Source organism: Jaculus jaculus, chromosome 6, assembly GCF_020740685.1.
Source record: "Jaculus jaculus isolate mJacJac1 chromosome 6, mJacJac1.mat.Y.cur, whole genome shotgun sequence".
Taxonomy (NCBI): Eukaryota; Metazoa; Chordata; class Mammalia; order Rodentia; family Dipodidae; genus Jaculus; species Jaculus jaculus.
Window position 1 is genome coordinate 92,857,328 of NC_059107.1, and position 18,574 is coordinate 92,875,901.

Here is an 18,574-nt window from a genome sequence, read left to right on the forward strand (position 1 = left end):
TAACCCCCAGATCTAATGCTTGGGCCCACTGCCATAAGGAGGTGGGCAAATTATTGATGAGTTTATGACCATGTAATATGACTGTCAAGTAAGTAACCAAAAATAAATAAATACATAAATAATAAAATAAATAAAATTGGTGCATGAGTCTAGTGTTAGTTTATAGCATCAGGAGACTGTACACTCATACATGCATGCAAGTAAAATAAAAAATTTTAAAAATAAATGAAATTTAAATTTTCTTTTCTCTCTGGGGGAGATGACTAAGCAGTTAAAGGGACTTGCCTTTAGCCTGGGCTGATCTGGGACTCATTCTGTGGCCAAGGTTGGCCTCAAAGTTATAGTGATCCTCCTATCTCAGCCTCCCAGGTATTGGTATTACAGGTGTGAGCCACTACAACCACTTTCTAATTTCTTTTCTGTTTTATGCTGTAAATAGAAGAAAAAATTCAGCTGGATATGGTGGCATATGCCTTTAATCCCAGAACTCAGGAGGCAGAGGCAGGAGTATTGTTGAGAGTTCAAAGCCAGCCTGAGACTACATAGTGAATTTCAGGTCAGCCTGGGCTACAGCAAGACCCTATCTCAAAAAACAAAACCAAACCAAACAAATAAACAAACAAACAAAAAAAAAAACAACTGAAGCAGTGTCTCACTCTAGCTAACTTAGTCTGGTCTCAGTCTCCTGGGTGCTGGGATTAAGGGTGTGAGACATTATGAGTGGTGAGAATCAAATTTTGTAGTCATGTGACTACATGTCAGGTTATTCTATTTTATTTTTTAAAAAATACTTTATTTTATTTTCTTTATTTGGCGGGGGGGGGGGGGGAGATGGGCATGTCAGGGCCTCCAGCCACTGCAAATGAACTCCATCCACATGTGTCACCTTGTGCATATGGCTTATGTGGGTCCTGGGGAATCGAACCCGGGTCATTAGTCTTTGCAGGCAAGCACCTTAACCTTTCAACTATCTCTCCAGCCCCTGTGAGGTTATTTTTATTGCTACTTAAAAATTTTTTTTTACAAAGTACCTATAAGGGTTCTATCAATATGCCATACTTTTTTTTTGGTTTTGATTTTTGAGGTAGGGTTTCACTCTAGTCCAGGCTAACCTGGAATTCACTATGTAGTCTCAGGGTGGCCTCAAACTCACAGTGATCCTCCTACCTCTGCTTCCCAAGTGCTGGGATTAAAGGCGTGCGCCACCACGCCCGGCTTAATATGCCATACTTTTTTTTTGCTTTGAGGTAGAGTCTCACTCTAACCCAGACTGACCTACAACTCCCTCTGTAGTCCCAGGCTGGTCTGAAACTCACGGCAATCTTACTACCCTTCCCTCCTGAGTGCACCACTACGCCCAGCAATATGCCATCCTTTTTATTTTATTTTATTTTTTTGGTTTTTCGAGGGCTTGAGAGGTGGCTTAGTGGCTAAGGCTCTTGCCTGCAAAGCCTAAGGACCCTGTTTCAATTACCCATGGTTCAATTCCCCAATACCCATGTAAAGCCAGATGCACAAGGTGGCTCATGGGTCTAGAGTTTGTTTGCAGTGGCTGGAGGTCCTGGTATGCATATTCTCTCTATCTGCCTCTTTTTTGCTCTCTTTTCAATAAATAAATAAAATATTAGAAATACTTTGAGGGAGGGCTAGAGATGTAGCTCAGTGGTAGAACCCTTGTCTAGCATGTTCAAGGGTCTGGATTTGATTCCCAGCATGACAAAAACAAACACAAATCTTGAAATAACTGATGAGTGATAAATATGATCAAAATATATTAAATACTTGTATGAAATTGTCAAAAATAAAATGAAGTAAATGTGTTTAAAAAGTCAAGAGTGGGCCAGGTGTGGTGGCGCACACCTTTAATCCCAGCACTCGGGAGGCAGAGGTAGGAGGTTTGCCGTAAGTTCGAGATCACCCTAAGACTCCATAGTGAATTCCAGGTCAGCCTGGGCTAGAGTGAGACCCTACTTTGAAAAATGAAAAAAAAAAAAAAAAAGAAAAAAAAAAGAGTGGTGTCATGAGCCTGAATGGTTGTTATGAGGCTGAGCAGAACTTCACAAGCTCAAGACTGAATGAGCAACAAAATTTGAGTCCCATCTCAAAACAAAAGAAAACAAAACAACACGAAGAAGGGGAAAATCTTATAAAAATGCATTAAGTATATACTTAAATTAGGAAGACCCTGTAAATTGGACATGGTGGTGCACACTTTTAATCCCAACACTCAGAGGGGAGAGGTAGGAGGATCATCATGAGTTTGAGGCCAGCCTGAGACTACAGAGTGAATTCTAAGCCTGGGCTAAAACAATACCCTACCTTGGAAAACCAAAGAAAAAAAAAAAAAGTCTCCAAGCAAGCAAACCTACCTCTGCCTCCGAGTGCTGGGATTAAAGGTGTGCGCCACCACACCCGGTTTAAACAAACAGATTTTTACAAGTCACTTTAGCTTTATGTCCTCTCTATTTGCTGAGCAAAAGGATTTTCCAGTGAAGGCTTCTGATTTGTTATGATTTGGTCAGCTATAAGTTGCAGAGTTTCCCAGCTGAAAGTATGTGACCTGCAAAAATGACAGTCTGTCCTGGCAGCTGTTACCAAATTCCCAGACACTCCATAGCCTACAGTTAGAGTTGCTTCTAATTTTAAGCACCTAATTTAGAACACATGCTTCTTTGGCAAATGGACATCAGACATTTCAACCCACCTTTTCTGCTTCCTGATGGGAGACGCAGACCTCAGGACCTGGGGGCACATTCTCCTTTTGCTCCAATTTATGAGTTTTGATTTCAACACCACTGGCTCTCAACTCATTCTACAAAATAAAAATAACCTGTGAATTATTTTTTTAAAATTCTTACCATTCCATTCTCTTCACAGCACATCTTTCAAATAAACTTGGAATGTTTAAAAAAAAAAATCTCCTCTTAGACCTCAGGCAAATCAGCAGCCCCGTAACTCTCACAAGCAAAACCCACTGACCAGTGAGATGACAAAAGCAGCTGCGTGGACACATACCTCAGAGTTAGATATTTGTAGGCCTGTCTCAGGCCGGTTGCTCGTGAGAATCCAGACACATCAACACGGACACACGCAGGCACCCCCACCCCCGCACACAGTGCTCTTGTGATTACACTCTTCTAGCAGCGCAGCTGGTGGAAATGCAAAGCTTGTGGGTTTTTTATCAGAAAAGACCATTCTGGAGCAGGGGAGAGGAGATGCCAAGTGCCAATAATGAAGAAAATATACTGACCACGTATATAAATGCCCGGCCTGGAAAGAGAGATGGGGATGTTGTATACATATAAAAACTGAAGTTATATTTTGTGATACTATAAAACTACCTTTTTCTGTGGAACATTAAAAAAAAAACATTTTTCACATGAGATTCATGCATTAAAGGTATAGCTTATTTATATCTCACAACAAAGCCTCAACACTAAAAGACATGCCTTAGTACCGCTGTGAGAACTAAGAAGAATAATGACATCTGTTTTTCTTGCCAAGGAGACCTGGGAGTAGAGTCTACTAGATCTAAAATCAGTGTAGAGGTAAAAGGCAGATGAAGATGGACATTTCTTTTATTTTGTTTTACTTTTATTATTATTATTTATTTTTGTTTTTTGAGGTAGGGTCTCTCTCTAGCCCAGGCTGACCTGGAATTCACTATGGAGTCTCATGGTGGCCTCAAATTCACAGCGATTCTCCTACCTCTGCTTCCCAAAGGCTGGGATTAAAGGCGTGCGCCACCACACCCGGCTTTTTCTTTTATTTTTAATATTTTTACTTATTTATGAGAGAGAAAGGGGGAGACAGGGAGAAGGGGGGAGAGAGAGAATGAATAGGCATGCCAGGGTCTCCTGCTGGTGAAAATGAACTCCAGAAGCATGAGTCATTTTGTGCGTCTGGCTTTACACAGGTATTGGGGAATCAAACCTGGCCTTGTCAGCCTTTGCAAGAAAGTGCCTTTTACCTCTGCGTCATCTCTCCAGCTCTCTGACAGTACCTGTCTTAGTTCTTTTAACATCTTTTCTGTTATCATTCTTGCTATTTGTTTTTTCCAAGGTAGAGTCTTGCTCTGGCCCAGGCTGACCTAGAATTCACTATGTAGTCTCAGGGCGGCCTCAAACTCATGGTGATCCTCCTACCTCTGCCTCCCAAGTGCTGGGATTAAAGGTGTGCACCACCACGCCTGGCTTCGTTTTATTTTATTTTTTAATTTTTATTTATTTGCAAGGACAGAGAGAAAGAAAGAAAGGGCATGCTAGGGCCTCCAGCTGCTGCAAACAAATTCCAGATGCATGTATCACTTTGTGCATCTGGCTTTATGTGGATATTGGGGAATCAAACCCAGGTCGTTAGTCTTTACAAGCAGGTGCCCTAACCACTAAAAAATCTCTTCAGCCTTTTTTTTTTCTTTTTAAATATCTTATTTATTTTTTATTTTTTTGAGAGAGAGAGAATAAGAGAATAGGTGCACCAGGGCCTCTAGCCACTGCAAATAAACTTCAGATGCATGTGTCACTTTGTGCATCTGGCTTATGTGGGTCCTGGGAAATAGAACTGTGGCTCTATGGCTTTGCAGGCAAGCACTTTAACTGGTAAGCCATCTCTCCAGCACTCCTTCTTAATTAAATTTATTTATTTGAGAGAGAGAAAAGAGAGAGGCAGATAGACAAACATAGAGAAAGAAAGAGAGAATGGGCATGCCAGGGCCTTCAGTCACTGTAAACAAACTTCAGATGAATGGCCACCTTGTGCATCTGGTTTATGTGGGTCCTGGGCAATTGAACCTGGGTCCTTTGGCTTTTCAGGCAAACATCTTAACCACTAAACCATCTCTCCAGCCTTTTTTTTTTTTTTCTTTTTGAGAAAGGGTTTAGCCCAGTCTAGGTTAAATTCCTTATGTAGCTGAGGATGACCTTGAACTAACTAACTAACTAACTAACTAACTAACTAACTAACTCTCTCTCTCTCTCTCTCTTTCTTTCTCTCTCTCTGTGTGTGTGTATGTATGTGTGTGTGTGTTTGTGTGTGTATCTCTATCTATCTATCTATCTATCTATCTATCTATCTATCTATCTATCTATCTATCCATCCATCCATCCATCCATCCACACACGCACACACACATATTGTTTATTTTAGGGCTAGAGAGATGGCTTAGCAGTTAAAGTGTTCATCTGCAAAGCCTGATGACCCAGATTCAATTCTCCAGGACTCACATAAACCAGATGCATAAGGTGGCAAATATGTCTGGAGTTTGTATGTAGTGGCTAGAGGCCCTGGTGTGCCCATTCTCTCTGTTTCCCCCACCCCCTGTTAGATAAACACATTAAAGAAATATAGCTAGGCTGGGCATGGTGGCGCACGACTTTAATCCCAGCACTCAGGAGGCAGAGGTAGGAGGATTGCCATGAGTTCAAGGCCACCCTGAGACCACATAGTGAATTCCAGGTCAGCCTGAGCTAGAGTGAGACCCTACCTCAAAAAACCAAAATAATAATAATAATAATGAACTTTTTTCTTTATTTGAGAGAGAGAGAGAGAGAGAGAGAGAGAGGGCGGGGGATGGCAGGTACAGAGAAGAAAGAGAGAGAATGGGTGCACCAGGGTCTCTAGCCACTGAAAATGAATTCCAGATGCATTTGCCACCATGTGCATCTGGCTTATCTGGGTACTGGGAATCAAACCTGAATCCCTGGGCTTTGCAGGCAAGCGCCTTAAGGGCTAAGCCATCTCTCCAGCCCAGACCTTGAACTTTTATACTCCTGGCCCAGCTTCCAAATGCTGGGATTGCAGGTATGTGTCAGAATGCCTGGTTTTATGTGGTGTTGGCTTACTGAACCTCTGGCTTTGTTTGCAAGCTAGGAAAAGCACTCTACCAACTAAGCTACACCTCAGCCTCTCTCTGCGGAGCCTTCAGGCACAGAAGGGAACAAGCAAGGCCACAGGCTGAAGGGAAAGTGAATGTGATGAGTTTCCTCAGGTTTGCTGTTCATGAGGAAGACTCTGCCCTGGAGGCGCCTGTGTGGGGAGACTACTGCAGACCACGCCCGCAGCCCATCAGTCTCTCCAAGCCCCACTCCACGGTCACCGCCACAGAGGACGCACCTTGCCACAACCACGTTCTGTAAGAGATCTGAGAAAGTCTTTGGGCATGACATAAAATGTACTTTTTATAAGAGTTTTTAGTTTCTCAATTTTTTACTCCACAGCAAGAGGATAAATGCAGTGTAGGAACTCTGCTAAGAGTATTTACATTAGTTTTTTAATCTTAAAAATATTTATGTATATTATTATTTATCATCATCATTATTATTATTTTGTTTTTTTGAGGTAGGGGCTCACTCTAGCCCAGCCTGACCTGGAATTCATTCTGAAGCCTCAGGGTGGCCTCTTACCTCTGTCTCCTGAGCGCTGGGATTGAAGGCGCGCGCGCGCGCGCGCGTGTGTGTGTGTGTGTGTGTGTGTGTGTGTGTGTGTGTGTGTGTGACCACGCCCATCTCGAGCAGTGTCTTATTGTGTGTATGTCTTTTGGGTGACTCAGTGAGGTTAACTGAGTTTGCTTACAGGATTCTGGGTCAGAGGTTATTTGCAGTTGCATGGGCAGTTTACCACTGGCAACACCACTGAAGAAAATCCCCTCATCTCAGACTACCACCAACTGCTAATAGCTCCACAGGGAGCAGTGACAATTCAGGAGTTCCTCCCCCTTTTATTTTTAAAGTGCCTCCCCCTCAGGTAGGGTTTTGCTTTAACCCAGGCCGACCTGGAATTCATTATGTAGTCTCAGGGTGGCCTCGAACTCATGGTGATCCTCCTACCTCTGTCTCCCGAGTGCTAGGATTAAAGGTGTGTGCCATCACGCCCAGCTATTATTTAGGTTTTTAAAAAAAAATTTTTTGTTCATCTTTATTTATTTATTTATTTGAGAGCAACAGACAGAGAAAGGGGCAGATAGAGAGAGAATGGGAGCGCCAGGGCCTCCAGTCACTGCAAATGAACTCCAGATGCGTGTGCCCCCTTGTGCATCTGGCTAATGTGGGACCTGGGGGAATCAAGCCTCGAACTGGGGTCTTTAGGCTTCACAGGCAAGTGCTTAACCGCTAAGCCATCTCTCCAGCCCTATTTTTTAAGTTTTTAAAAAATGGTTCTTCGCGCATGCACCCCCTTGTGCATCCAGTTTATGTGGCTTCTGGGGATTTGAACCTCAGTGCTTACGCTTTGTAGGCAAGCACCTTAACCACTAAACCATCTCTCCAGCCCTCTGACCTTCTTGACGCGGTCCTTCCTGGCCTCCCTGATCTGGGCTTTGCTGCTGGAGCTCGTCCCTGCCCCCGTGGCAGGGGTGTGGTGCCAGATTTGTTAGAAGCAGCAGATTTTTGTTCCTGTGTCTGTGTGTGTTGGTTGGGTTTATGGGTTACTGTATAGTGGTACCATGAGTTCCATGACACTTTTGAGAGACATTGCCTTTTCTGTTTTGCTTGGTAAGGCCATGAGTGAGGTACCTGTCTCTGGACACATCCAAACAGAAAGGACTCAATCTCCTTTGTGGAAAGGCTGCCAAGAGGTTGTACCTATGAGGCATTTCATGGCCAGAAGACTATGGAAGCAGGAATTCCAGGAATTGTCAGCCTTCAATGCCAGAACTCCAGGAAATGTGTAGTGACTGTTGATATTATCACAAGAGGTCCCCCAAAAGGGCAAGTGGATGACATGCCCTCATCACCATGGTGGGGTTTGATACATTTCTGAGTAATGATGGAGAGGGACTTAGGTCCACTGCAATGAAGGACAGATCATCAGTGTGCTTAGCCTGTGGTGTTTTTTAGAAAAAATGAATAAATACAAGTATGAATCCTAAAAAAAAAAAAAAAAAATGGTTCTTTGGTCACTGCCTTGCTCACACTCACTGTTCTCTTTGCAGTGCAGTAAATAAACTTGTTTTCTTTTTTAAATTTAAAAAAAAAAAAAAAAAAGAAGAAGGTCACTGAACAGGTTTCCCCACTCAAGGGAGTCACCTGGATGGAATGTTTGCAGCAAAAGGGCCTAGACAAGACAACCACCTCCAGTAAGCGCTCACCTTTCTGCTATGTCTCCTGACCTATCTGCTAAGGAAAGTCTAGTTCTGCTCACTTTCACCTTGTGAGCTCTGGGAGTTCCACTTTCTTATTGATTTACACATACTCTCTCTTATTAAAATTACTGTGAAAAGTTAGAGTGAGGGCTGGCTCAGTGATGGGGCACTTGCCTAGCAAGCGGGAAGCTCTGGGTTCAATCCCCAGTACTGTAAACAAGAAACAACAACAACAAAAAACAACAAAGAAAGGCAAAAAAGGGACATTAGTCATTGTACTAGATAATTAGTTTACCAATACTACTAGAGAAGACATACTCATGTAGAGGAAAAGAGAAGAGGACTTAATTTCTGTAACATACATTACGATCTATAATCTGCGAGGTTTCAATCTGTTTAGGAACAAATCAAACTCAGTATTATTCTTCAAACTCTGTTAAACAATTTGGTCATCAATAGTTCTTGTAGTCTGAAATCACAGGAAAAAATGTGTTCTTAAAGAGTTGTGAGCCAGGCGTGGTGGCACACGCATTTAATCCCAGCGCTCGGGAGGCAGAGGTAGGAGGATCACCGGGAGTTCGAGGCAACCCTGAGACTACTTAGTGAATTCCAGGTCAGCCTGGGCTAGAGTGAGACCCTACCTCAGGAAAAAAAAGAAAAAAAAAGAATTGTGTAAGTTTCTCAGACAGTGCTGCCTGCAAGTGCTGCAGCGAGCTCCGGCCATGCAGCTTCCCTGAGTCCTCACCTAGGCTGGGGTGGGCTTTCTGGTGAGGCAGCTGCCTTTGGGTAGCTACGGGAGTCATCGCCCAGGATGTGATGAGACTTCTAATGATGTGACTGCCTTTCTTTGAGTCATTCATTGCTCTTGCAAGCAACCCCTCACCCTGCTCAGTAAGTAACCCCAATAAACTCATTAGTTTGCCAAAAAAAAAAAAAAAAAAAAAAAAGTAGGGCCGGTCGTGGTGACGCATGCCTTTAATACCAGCACTTAAGAGGCAGAGGTAGGAGGATCGCTGTGAGTTCAAGGCCAGCCTGAGACTACATAGTGAATTCCAGGTCAGCCTGGGATAGAGTTTGACTCTACTTCAAAATACCAACACACACACACACACACACACACACACATTGCTGCCAGGTACAGTGGAGTACACCTTCAATACCAGCACTCAGGATGCAGAGGTAGGAGGATTCCCATGAGTTCAAAGTCAGCCTGGGACTATAGACTACACAGTGAGTTCCAAATCAGCTTGGGCAAGAGTGAGACCAAAAAGGAATTTTTATATATGTACACATGTGTATGTATGTATAAATATGAATGAGTGGGGCTGAAGAGATGGCTCAGCAGTTAAGGCACTTGCCTGCAAACCCTAACAATCTGGGTTCAGTTCCCCAGAACCCACATAAAGCCAGATGCACAAATGGTGCATGCATCTGGAATTTGTTTGCAGCAGCTGGAGGCCCTGATGTGCCTATTCTCTCTCTGTCTCTTTGCCACTGACTTTCTCTCTCTGCTTACAAATAAATTAGTAAAAATAAATAAAATATGAAGCTCAGGAGGCAGAGGTAGGAGGATCTTCATGAGTTGGAGGCCACCCTGAGATTACACAGTGAATTCCAGGTCAGCCTGAGCTTGAGTGAAACCCTATCTTGAGAAACAAAATATAGCATTAAGGGATGGAGAGATGGCTCAGCAGCTAAGGCACTTGCCCCTAACCACCCAAGTTTGAATCCCCAATGGCCATGTAAAGCCAGGTGCATAGCTGTGCATGCACCTGGAGTTTGTCTGTAGTGGCTAGAGGCCTGGCATGCCCATTCTTTCAGTCTCTCTTTTCTCTCTGCTTGCAAATAAATAAACAAACAAACAAAATAACTTTTTAATTTTTTAATTTAAAAAATTTATTTATTTAGGCTTAGCAGTTAAGGGGCTTCCCTGTGAAGTCTAAGGACTCATGTTCGACTTTCCATGTTCCACATAAACCAGAGGCACAAAGTGATCCAAGCACACAGGGGTGCATATGTGCACAATGGGGTGCACATGTCTGGAGTTTGACTGCAGTGGCTTGAGGCCCTGGAGCACCGCACCAATTCTCTCTCTCTCTCTCTTGCGTAAAAAAGCCAGTCTATAGGGCTTGCCTCAAAAAAAAAATTATTTATTTGCAAGCAGAGAGAGAAAATGAGAATGGGGGTGCCAGGGATTCCAGCTGCAGCAAACTCCAGATGCATGTACCACTTTGTGCATCTGGCTTTATGTGGGTACTGGGGAACTGAACCTGAGTTGTTAGGTTTTGCAGGCCAGCATCTTAATAGATGAGCCATTTCTCCAGCCTAAAATAACTTTTATTGACAATTTTCAAATACGTACATAATGTATTTTTTTTTTTTTTTCGAGATAGGGTCTCACTCTAGCCCAGGCGGACGTAGAATTTACTATGTAGCCTCAGGTGGCCTTGAATTCTCAGTGATTCTCCTACCTCTGCCTCCCGAGAGATGTGATTAAAGGTGTGTGCCACCGTGCCACCAGTCATAATGTATTTTGATCATAATTCCTGCCCCCTTTTTGGTGTTTTCCAAGGTAGGGTCTCACTGTAACCCAGACTCCCTGGAACTCACTCTGTATTCCCAGACTGGCCTCAAACTCACAGTGATCCTCCCACCTCCACCTCCCAAGTGCTGGGGTTAAAGGGGTGCACCACCACACCACCAGTCCTCTGGTTTTTTGTTTTGTTTTGTTTTGTTTTAAACAGTATTTCCTAAAGTCTAGGCTTGCCTTGAACTTGATAAAATAGCTGAGACTGGCCTTAAATTCCAGATCCTCCTGCTTCTACCTCCCCAATTCTGAGACTGAATTATAGATATGTAATACACAGCTGGGTGTATGGCTTAGTGGTGGAGTGTTTGCCTGGCATGTGTGAAACCCTGGATTTGATTTGTAGCATTATGGGGGAGAAAAGGTAGAATACCAAAATTCTGTGCTTACTAAGCAAGTCATCTTCCTGTCATTCTCCATTCCCTCTTTCTAATACATGATCTTACCTCTTCAGGAAATCATCATATGGCAAGGGTTAAAGATGAGGCAAACCATGTGGATATATGCAAATACATGTTTATGTATATATCCTTTCACATTTGATACTGAATATACAGTCTCCTAGAAACTAGGCAAGTGCTGTGTCATGGAATGTCATTCCTAGCTCTTAATTTCCTTTTATGAAATGCCCATAAAGATGGAAAGAAGATTCGTGTTTGAAGGAGGAAAATAGTGAATAACTATACAAGTGTAGGATTTCTTTGGGAGATCATAGAAATGTTCTAGAACTAACACAGTGGTGATGGTTGTTTAACCTGGTAAATACAGTAAAAAAAAAAAAAAAAATCAATGTGTGTTTCTCTAACTTTTTTTGGGTGGGGTGGGGTGTTTTTAAGGTGGTGTCTCACTGTAGCTCAGGCTGACCTGGAATCACTATGTAGTCTCAGGCTGGCCTCGAACTCACAGCGATCCTCCTACCTACCTTTCGAGTGCTGGGATTAAAGGCGTGCGCCACCACACCTGGCTCTAATTTTTTTTTTTTTAATCCAAGGACTGGGGTTTAACTACAATGATTTGGACATGCTTGGCAAAGTCTCTACCAATTACCTACATTCCCAGTCACAATTATGTCCAACGCACTTAATGTTTTTACTGTTTTTTCCTCTTGAAAACAAAGTTTGGGCTGAAGATGTAGCTCGGCTGGTAGAATGTTTGCCTCGCCTGTGCAAGGGCCCGAGTTCAGCCCTGAACATGAGCATTAGCCATAAAAACAAAAATCCCATAATGTTTCTATTAAAGCTAATAAAATGCTTTATTTTTAAATTCTTTAATTTTTATTTATTTATTTGAGAGAGAAAGAGGCAGGCAGACACACAGAGAGAGGTGGGGGGGCATGCCAGGGCCTCCAGCTGCTGCAAACAAACTCTAGCTGTATGCGCCCCCTTGGTCATCTGGCTTACAATGGTCCTGGGGAATCAAACCTGGGTCCTTTGACTTTGCAGGCAAGTGCCTTAATAGCTAAGCCATCTCTTCAGCCCATACTTCTTTAACAATAACAATGATAAAGTTAAGAAGAGCCAGGAGGGTCCACTGCATAAGAGGTGGTAGAAAGAATGTAAGAACCAAAGGAAGGGTAGGACTCCTTACAATGTGCTCCTCCAGACATAAAATGGACTATATATCCATGACTTCACAATGCCTGACATCACCTACCCAAGACCATCATAATACCATCAACCTTGTAAACTCAGTAAAAAGATGATGACATTGAAACAGAAGACAGATTAACTGGACAGAAGAGGAATTCAATGGAGGGTGGATATGAGAGGATGAGAAGGGGTTAGGGTGGAAATTATTATGGTTTATTGTCTACTCTTAGGGAAGCTGTAAATAAAAAAGTTTTAAAAAAGCCAGATGTGGTGGCATCCACCTTTAATCCCAGCACTTGGGAGGATTGCAGTGAGTTCAAGGCCACCCTGAGACTACATAGTGAATTCCAGGTCAGCCTGGGCTAGAGAGAAACCCTGCCTCAAAAAACCAAAACAAAAAAAAAAAGGAGCCAGGAAAGCTCTCAATGAAATTATTCAATGGTAACATCAGAGAAGTATGAGTGGAGTGTGAATGTGAATGAGCTAGGGTAACAAAACTGAGATCAGAAAATGTAAGGAGGGCTGTAGTGATGGCTCAGTGGTTAAGGCGCTTGCCTGCAAAAACCTACTGACTGGAGTTCGATTTCCCAGTACTTACGTAAAGCCAGGTGCACAAAAGTGGCCCATGTGTCTGGAGTTAATTTGCAATGGCTAGGTACTCTTAGCACCCATTTTCTCTCTTTCTCTCTCTTTCCTTGCAAATAAATAAAAATTTTAAAAAGGTCAGGTATGGTGGTGCATGCCTTTAATCCCAGCACTCAGGAGGCAGAAGGATCACCATGAGTTTGAGACCACCCTGAGACTACATAGTGAATTCCAGGTCAGCCTGGGCTAGAGTGAGACCCTACCTTGAAAAAACCAAACCAAACCAAACCAAACCAAACCAAAACACAGAATACAAAGCAACTGAGCACAGGATTCAAATGAAGAGACAGGCCAGCAGACATGGGAAGGTACTAGGGCTCAGATATGTGGGTGTGGAAGATGTTCCAGTTTCAATGCTCAGTGACCACTGTATAATGGAGTGAATGAAAGAAGGATACAGAATACATACGATGTAGTTGGTTGAACTACTTTGTTTGGACACAGCTGCCTGGTACTTGGCCATTCGATCCTTTATGGAGGTTTCTGAGAGGCGTGGAAGTTCTAGGTTTCGCTTATTCTCATTTTTCTCCAAGTTGAATGCAGAGGGTGACAAATGACCTGAAAGTGTGCAAATAACATGCTTTGTTACAGGATAAAAGGTGATTCCAAAGACAGGCTGGTGGCTCATGCCTCTAATCCCAGCACTCAAGAGGCAGAGACTGGCACATCTCTGTCAGATTGAGGCCAGTCTGGTCTTCATAATGAGTCCTGCTCAAGAAAAAAGGTGAGAGCTAGAGAGATGGCTTAGTGGTTAAGGTACTTGGCTGTGAAGCCTATGGACCCAGGTTCAACTCCCCAGTACCCACGTAACCCAGGATGCACAGGGTGGTACAACTGGTTTATTTTTGCAATGGCTGGAAGGCCTGGCATGCCCATTCTCTTTATATGCCTCTCTCTCTCTCTCTCTCTCTCTCTCTCTCTCTCTCTCTCTCTCTCCTAAATAAATAAATAAATAGGGACAAGGTGAAAAATCAGTACTTTTAAAACAAAGAAAAAAAGGGAGTCTAAAATTTTTAAGATTCTAATTTTTTTTTTTTTTCCCGAGGTAGGATCTCGCTCTAGCCCAGGCTGTCCTGTCGTCCCAGTCTGGAATTCACTATGTAGTCTCAGGGTGGCCTCGAACTTACAGCGATTCTCCTATCTCTGCCTCCCAAGTGCTGGGATTAGAGGTATGCACCACCCCACTTGGCTATAATTGTCTTTATAATGTAACATTCGTTCACTTTCCTAACATTAAAGGGAGTACCTTTTTCATAATTAAAGACTATTTATTAATAAAATTTTTATTTATTTATTTGAGAGACAGAAAGAAGACAGAGAGAGAGAGGAGAGAAGAACTCCAAATGGATGTACAACTTTGTGCATCTGACTTTACAGGGGGGGCTACTGGGGAATAGAAACTGGACCTGCAGACTTTGTAAGCAACTGCCTTTAAAAACAGTGAGTGAGGGCTGGAGAGATGGCTTAGTGGTTAAGCGCTTGCCTGTGAAGCCTAAGGACCCCAGATCAAGGCTCGATTCCCCAGGACCCATGTTAGCCAGATGCACAAGGGGGCGCATGCGTCTGGAGTTCGTTTGTAGTGGCTGGAAGCCCTGGCACACCCATTCTCTATCTATCTCTTTCTCTCCCTCTCTCTCTCTGTCACTCTCAAATAAATAAATAAAAATGAACAACAACAACAACAACAACAAAAAAAAAAGTGAGTGAAAGCCGGGTGTGGCGGCGCACGCCTTTAATCCCAGCACTCGGGAGGCAGGGGTAGGTGGATCGCCGTGAGTTCGAGGCCACCCTGAGACTCCATAGTGAATTCCAGGTCAGCCTGGGCCAGAAGTGAGACCCTACTTTAAAAAAAAAAAACCAAAAAAATAAAATAAGTAAATAAATAAATAAAACAGTGAGTGAGCTGGAGAGATGGCTCAGTGGTTAAGGCACTTGCTTGTGAAGCCTAAGGACCCAGCTTTGATTCCCCAGCACCCACATAAACCAGATGCCCTTAGTGCTGGGACTAAAGATGTGCCACCATGCCTGGCTCATTCTTACATTATCTGACTTTCTTCCCTGTTCCCATACTTTTTCAACTTGATAAATGAAAATTGTTTCCAAAGCTTTCTGCATGTGTACAATATACATTAAACCAATGCTGGTTAGGCAGTGCTTCGAGTCTCCAGCAGAGCCTGCTGACCACCGATCCCAGCTTTCACTCTATCGCTTGTATCTGTCTGTCTTTACTTCTAATGCCAGGGTCACGCCTAACAGGTCATAGCCATGTTGGTAGTAGCACCATTGTTTTATTTTATTTTTGAGGTAGGTTCTCACTGTAGCCCTGGCTGACCTGGAACTTCCTCTGTAGTCCCAGGCTGGTCTGGAACTTATGGTAACCCTCCTACCTCTGCCCCCTGAGTGCGAGGATTAAAGGTATGTGTCACTACACCTGGATTCACTCTTATTTCAGTTTTGTTTTGTTTTTTTTTAAATGAGAGAGAAGAAAGAATTGGCATGCCAGGGTCTCCCGACACTGCAAATGAACTCCAGACTGTGTGCCACTTTGTGTGTATGCATGACCTTGTGTGGCTGGCTTACATGGGATCTGGGGAGTTGAACCTGAGTCCTAAGGCTTCATAAGCAAGAGTCAAAACCACTAAGCCATCTCTCTAGCCCTTTACTCTTCTTCTTCTTTCTTTTTTTTGAGGAAAGCCCAACAGACTGGCTTTTTTTTTTGTTGTTGTTGTTTTTTTTAAAGGTAGGGTTTCACTCTAGTCCAGGATGGCCTGGAATTCACTATGTAGTCTCAGGGTGGCCTTGAACTCATGGCAATCCTCCTGCCTCTGCCCCTGAGTGCTGGAATTAAAGGTGTGTGCTACCATGCCTGGCTGGCTTTTTTTTTTTTTTTTTTAGTGCAAGAGAGCGAGAAAATGAGAGAGAGAGAGAGGTGGGGGGGAATGCGTCAGGGTCTCCAGCCACTGAAATAAAACTCCAGACACAAGTGCCCTCTTGTGTACATGTGCAACTTTGTATCACTTTGTTTGTCTGGCTTATGCGGGACCTGAAGAATTGAACATGAATTCTCAGGCTTTGCAGGCAGGTGCCTTAACTGCTAAGCCCTCTCTCCAGCCTCCTCACTCTTCCTTTAAAAGCATCAGTTTTGAGTCCAGAAGGCAGTGGTTCTATTGGGTGCTTTCTAGAGGACTTTAATCACATGAAGTCTAGGTTCTTACCTGGGCTGACATCCAAGTCATCCAGAGAATAGCTGTTTTCAGAGACCCTCCTTCCACTTGCATTTCGGCTTTGGGCCCAAAGAATCTGGAAAACAAATAAGCTCTGTGCATAAGATAGAAAATAATGATGTAATGCTCACAGCTGTTTTATTTTATTATTATTATTATTATTGTTTTTGCAAGGTAGGGTCTCACTCTAGCCCATGGTGACCTGGAATTCACTATATAGTCTCAGACTGGCCTTGAATTCATAGCGATCCTCTGCATCCCAAGTGTTGTGATTAAAGGTGTGTGCCACCATGTCTGGTTTTTATTTTTATTTTTTTAATGCAAGAGAGCAAGAGAACAAAAAGAGAGAGACTGAGAACTGGTACACCAGGGCCTTAGCCACTGTAATCAAACTCCAGACACGTGCACTACCTTGTAAGCATGTGTGACATTGCCTGCTTGTGTCACCTTGTGTGTCTGGCTTACGTGGGGCATGGAGAGTCTAGCATAGGTCCTTAGGCTTTGCCTTAACTGCTAAGTCATCTCTCTAGCCATTACTTTATTTATTTATTTATTTGTTGGTTTTTCGAGGTAGGGTCTTGCTCTAGCTCAGGCTGACCTGGAATTCACTATGTAGTCTCAGGGTGGCCTCGAAACTCTCAGTGCAATCCTCCTACCTCTGCCTCCTAAGTGCTGGGATTAAAGGCGTGCGCCATCACACCTGGCCAGGCGTTACTTAATTTTTTATGTTTTGCTTTTTTCGAGGCAGGGTTTCACTCCAGCCCAGGCTGACCTGGAACTCACTCTGTAGTCCCAAGCTGACCTTAAACTCAAGGTCATCCTCCTACCTCTTCCTCCTGAGTGTTGGGATCAAGTGTGCACCACTGTGCTCAGCTGTTTTTATTTTTGGAAATTAGAGTTTTTAAAATATATTTTATTTATTTGAGAGAGGAAAAAAGCGGGAGAGAGAATGGGTGTACCAGGGACTCCAGACACATGTGCCCCCTTGTGCATCTGGCTTGCATGGGTCCTGGAGAGTTGAACTGGGATCCCTTGGTGTTGCAGGCAAACACCCAGAAATTAGATTATTATAAAAAGTTAATTAATTAATTTGAGAAAGCGAGAGAGAGAATAGGTGCACCAGGGTCTCCAGCCACTGCAAATGAACTCCAGACACATGTGCCACCTTGTGTATCTGGCTTACATGGAGTCCCTGGGAATTGAACTGAGGTCCTTTGGCTTTCCAGGCAAACACCTTAGCCACTAAGCTATCTCCCCAGCCCTGAAAATTAGAGTTTTTTCTTTTGTTTTGTTTTTTGAGGTAGGGTCTCACTCTGTGTCAGGCTGACCTGGAATTGACTATGTAGTCTCAGGCTGGCCTCGGACTCATGGTAATTCTCCTACCTCTGCCTCCCGAGTGCTGGGATTAAAGGTGTAAGCCACCATGCCTGGCATGTTTTTTTTTTTTTTTTTCGAGGTAGGGTCTCACTCTGTGTCAGGCTGACCTGGAATTAACTCTGTAGTCTCAGGGTGGCCTTGAACTCATGGCGATTCTCCTACCTCTGCCTCCCAAGTGCTGGGATTAAAGGCATGTGCCACCACACCCGGCTTGTTTTTTTTTTTTTTTGAGATAGACTTTTCTCTAGCTCAGGCTGACCTCGAAATCATGGTGATCCTCCTACCTCTGCCTCCCGAGTGCTGGGATTCAAGGTGTGTGTCACCATAACCAACTTCAGAATTTTAAAGATATATAGCAGAGTGTGGTGGCACAAGCCTTTAATCCCAGCACTTGGGAGGCAGAGGTAGGTGATCGCTGTGAGTTCGAGGCCACCCTAAGACTACATAGTGAGTTCCAGGTCAGCCTGGACTACAGTGAGACCCCACCTCAATAAAGCAAAATAAATAAATAAATAAATGAAAGTTAAGAGGGCTAGAGAGATGGCTTAGTGGCTAAGGTGTCTGCCTGTGAAGTCTAAGAACTCCTGTTGGAATCTCCACGTCCCATGGAGCTGGACGTATGGTGACGTAGGCATGCAATGTTGCACATGGGCACAAGGGGACACACACATCTGGAGCTCACTTGTAGCAGCTGAAGGCCTTGGCATACCCACTCCCCCTCTCTTTCTCTCAAAATAAAAATTAATTAATTAATTAATTAAAAAAAAAAGAAGTTAGAACCAGGGCTGGATAGATGGCTTAGCAGTTAAGGCACTTGCCTGAGAAACCTAAGGACTCAGGGTCATTTCTCTAGTACCCATGAAAGCAAGATGCACAAGATGATACATGCATCTGAAGTTCATTCGCAGTGGCTAGAGGCCCTGGTGTACCAACTCACTCTCTCCCTCCCTCTTTACTCTCTTTCAAGTAAATAAATAATTAAAAAAATGAAGTTAGAGCCAAGGACTTATTTGCTTGTATCACACCAAAAATTCAGGAAGCATTTAACACAATTTATCTCCAGTCAGCTTTGCCA

The 18,574-nt window shown here is 43.4% G+C and overlaps 1 protein-coding gene across 1 annotated transcript in view; it reads right to left on the reverse strand.

The window, feature by feature from the left end:
* Lima1 (LIM domain and actin binding 1) overlaps positions 1 to 18,574 on the reverse strand; it is a 144,982-nt gene that overhangs the window by 20,893 nt on the left and 105,515 nt on the right. The window contains exons 5-7 of the mRNA XM_045152631.1: positions 16,114 to 16,198; positions 13,308 to 13,456; positions 2,705 to 2,812 (exon numbers count right to left, since the gene is read on the reverse strand). Coding sequence (XP_045008566.1) covers positions 2,705 to 2,812; positions 13,308 to 13,456; positions 16,114 to 16,198 — 342 coding nt within the window. The remainder of the gene's footprint in view (positions 1 to 2,704; positions 2,813 to 13,307; positions 13,457 to 16,113; positions 16,199 to 18,574) is intronic.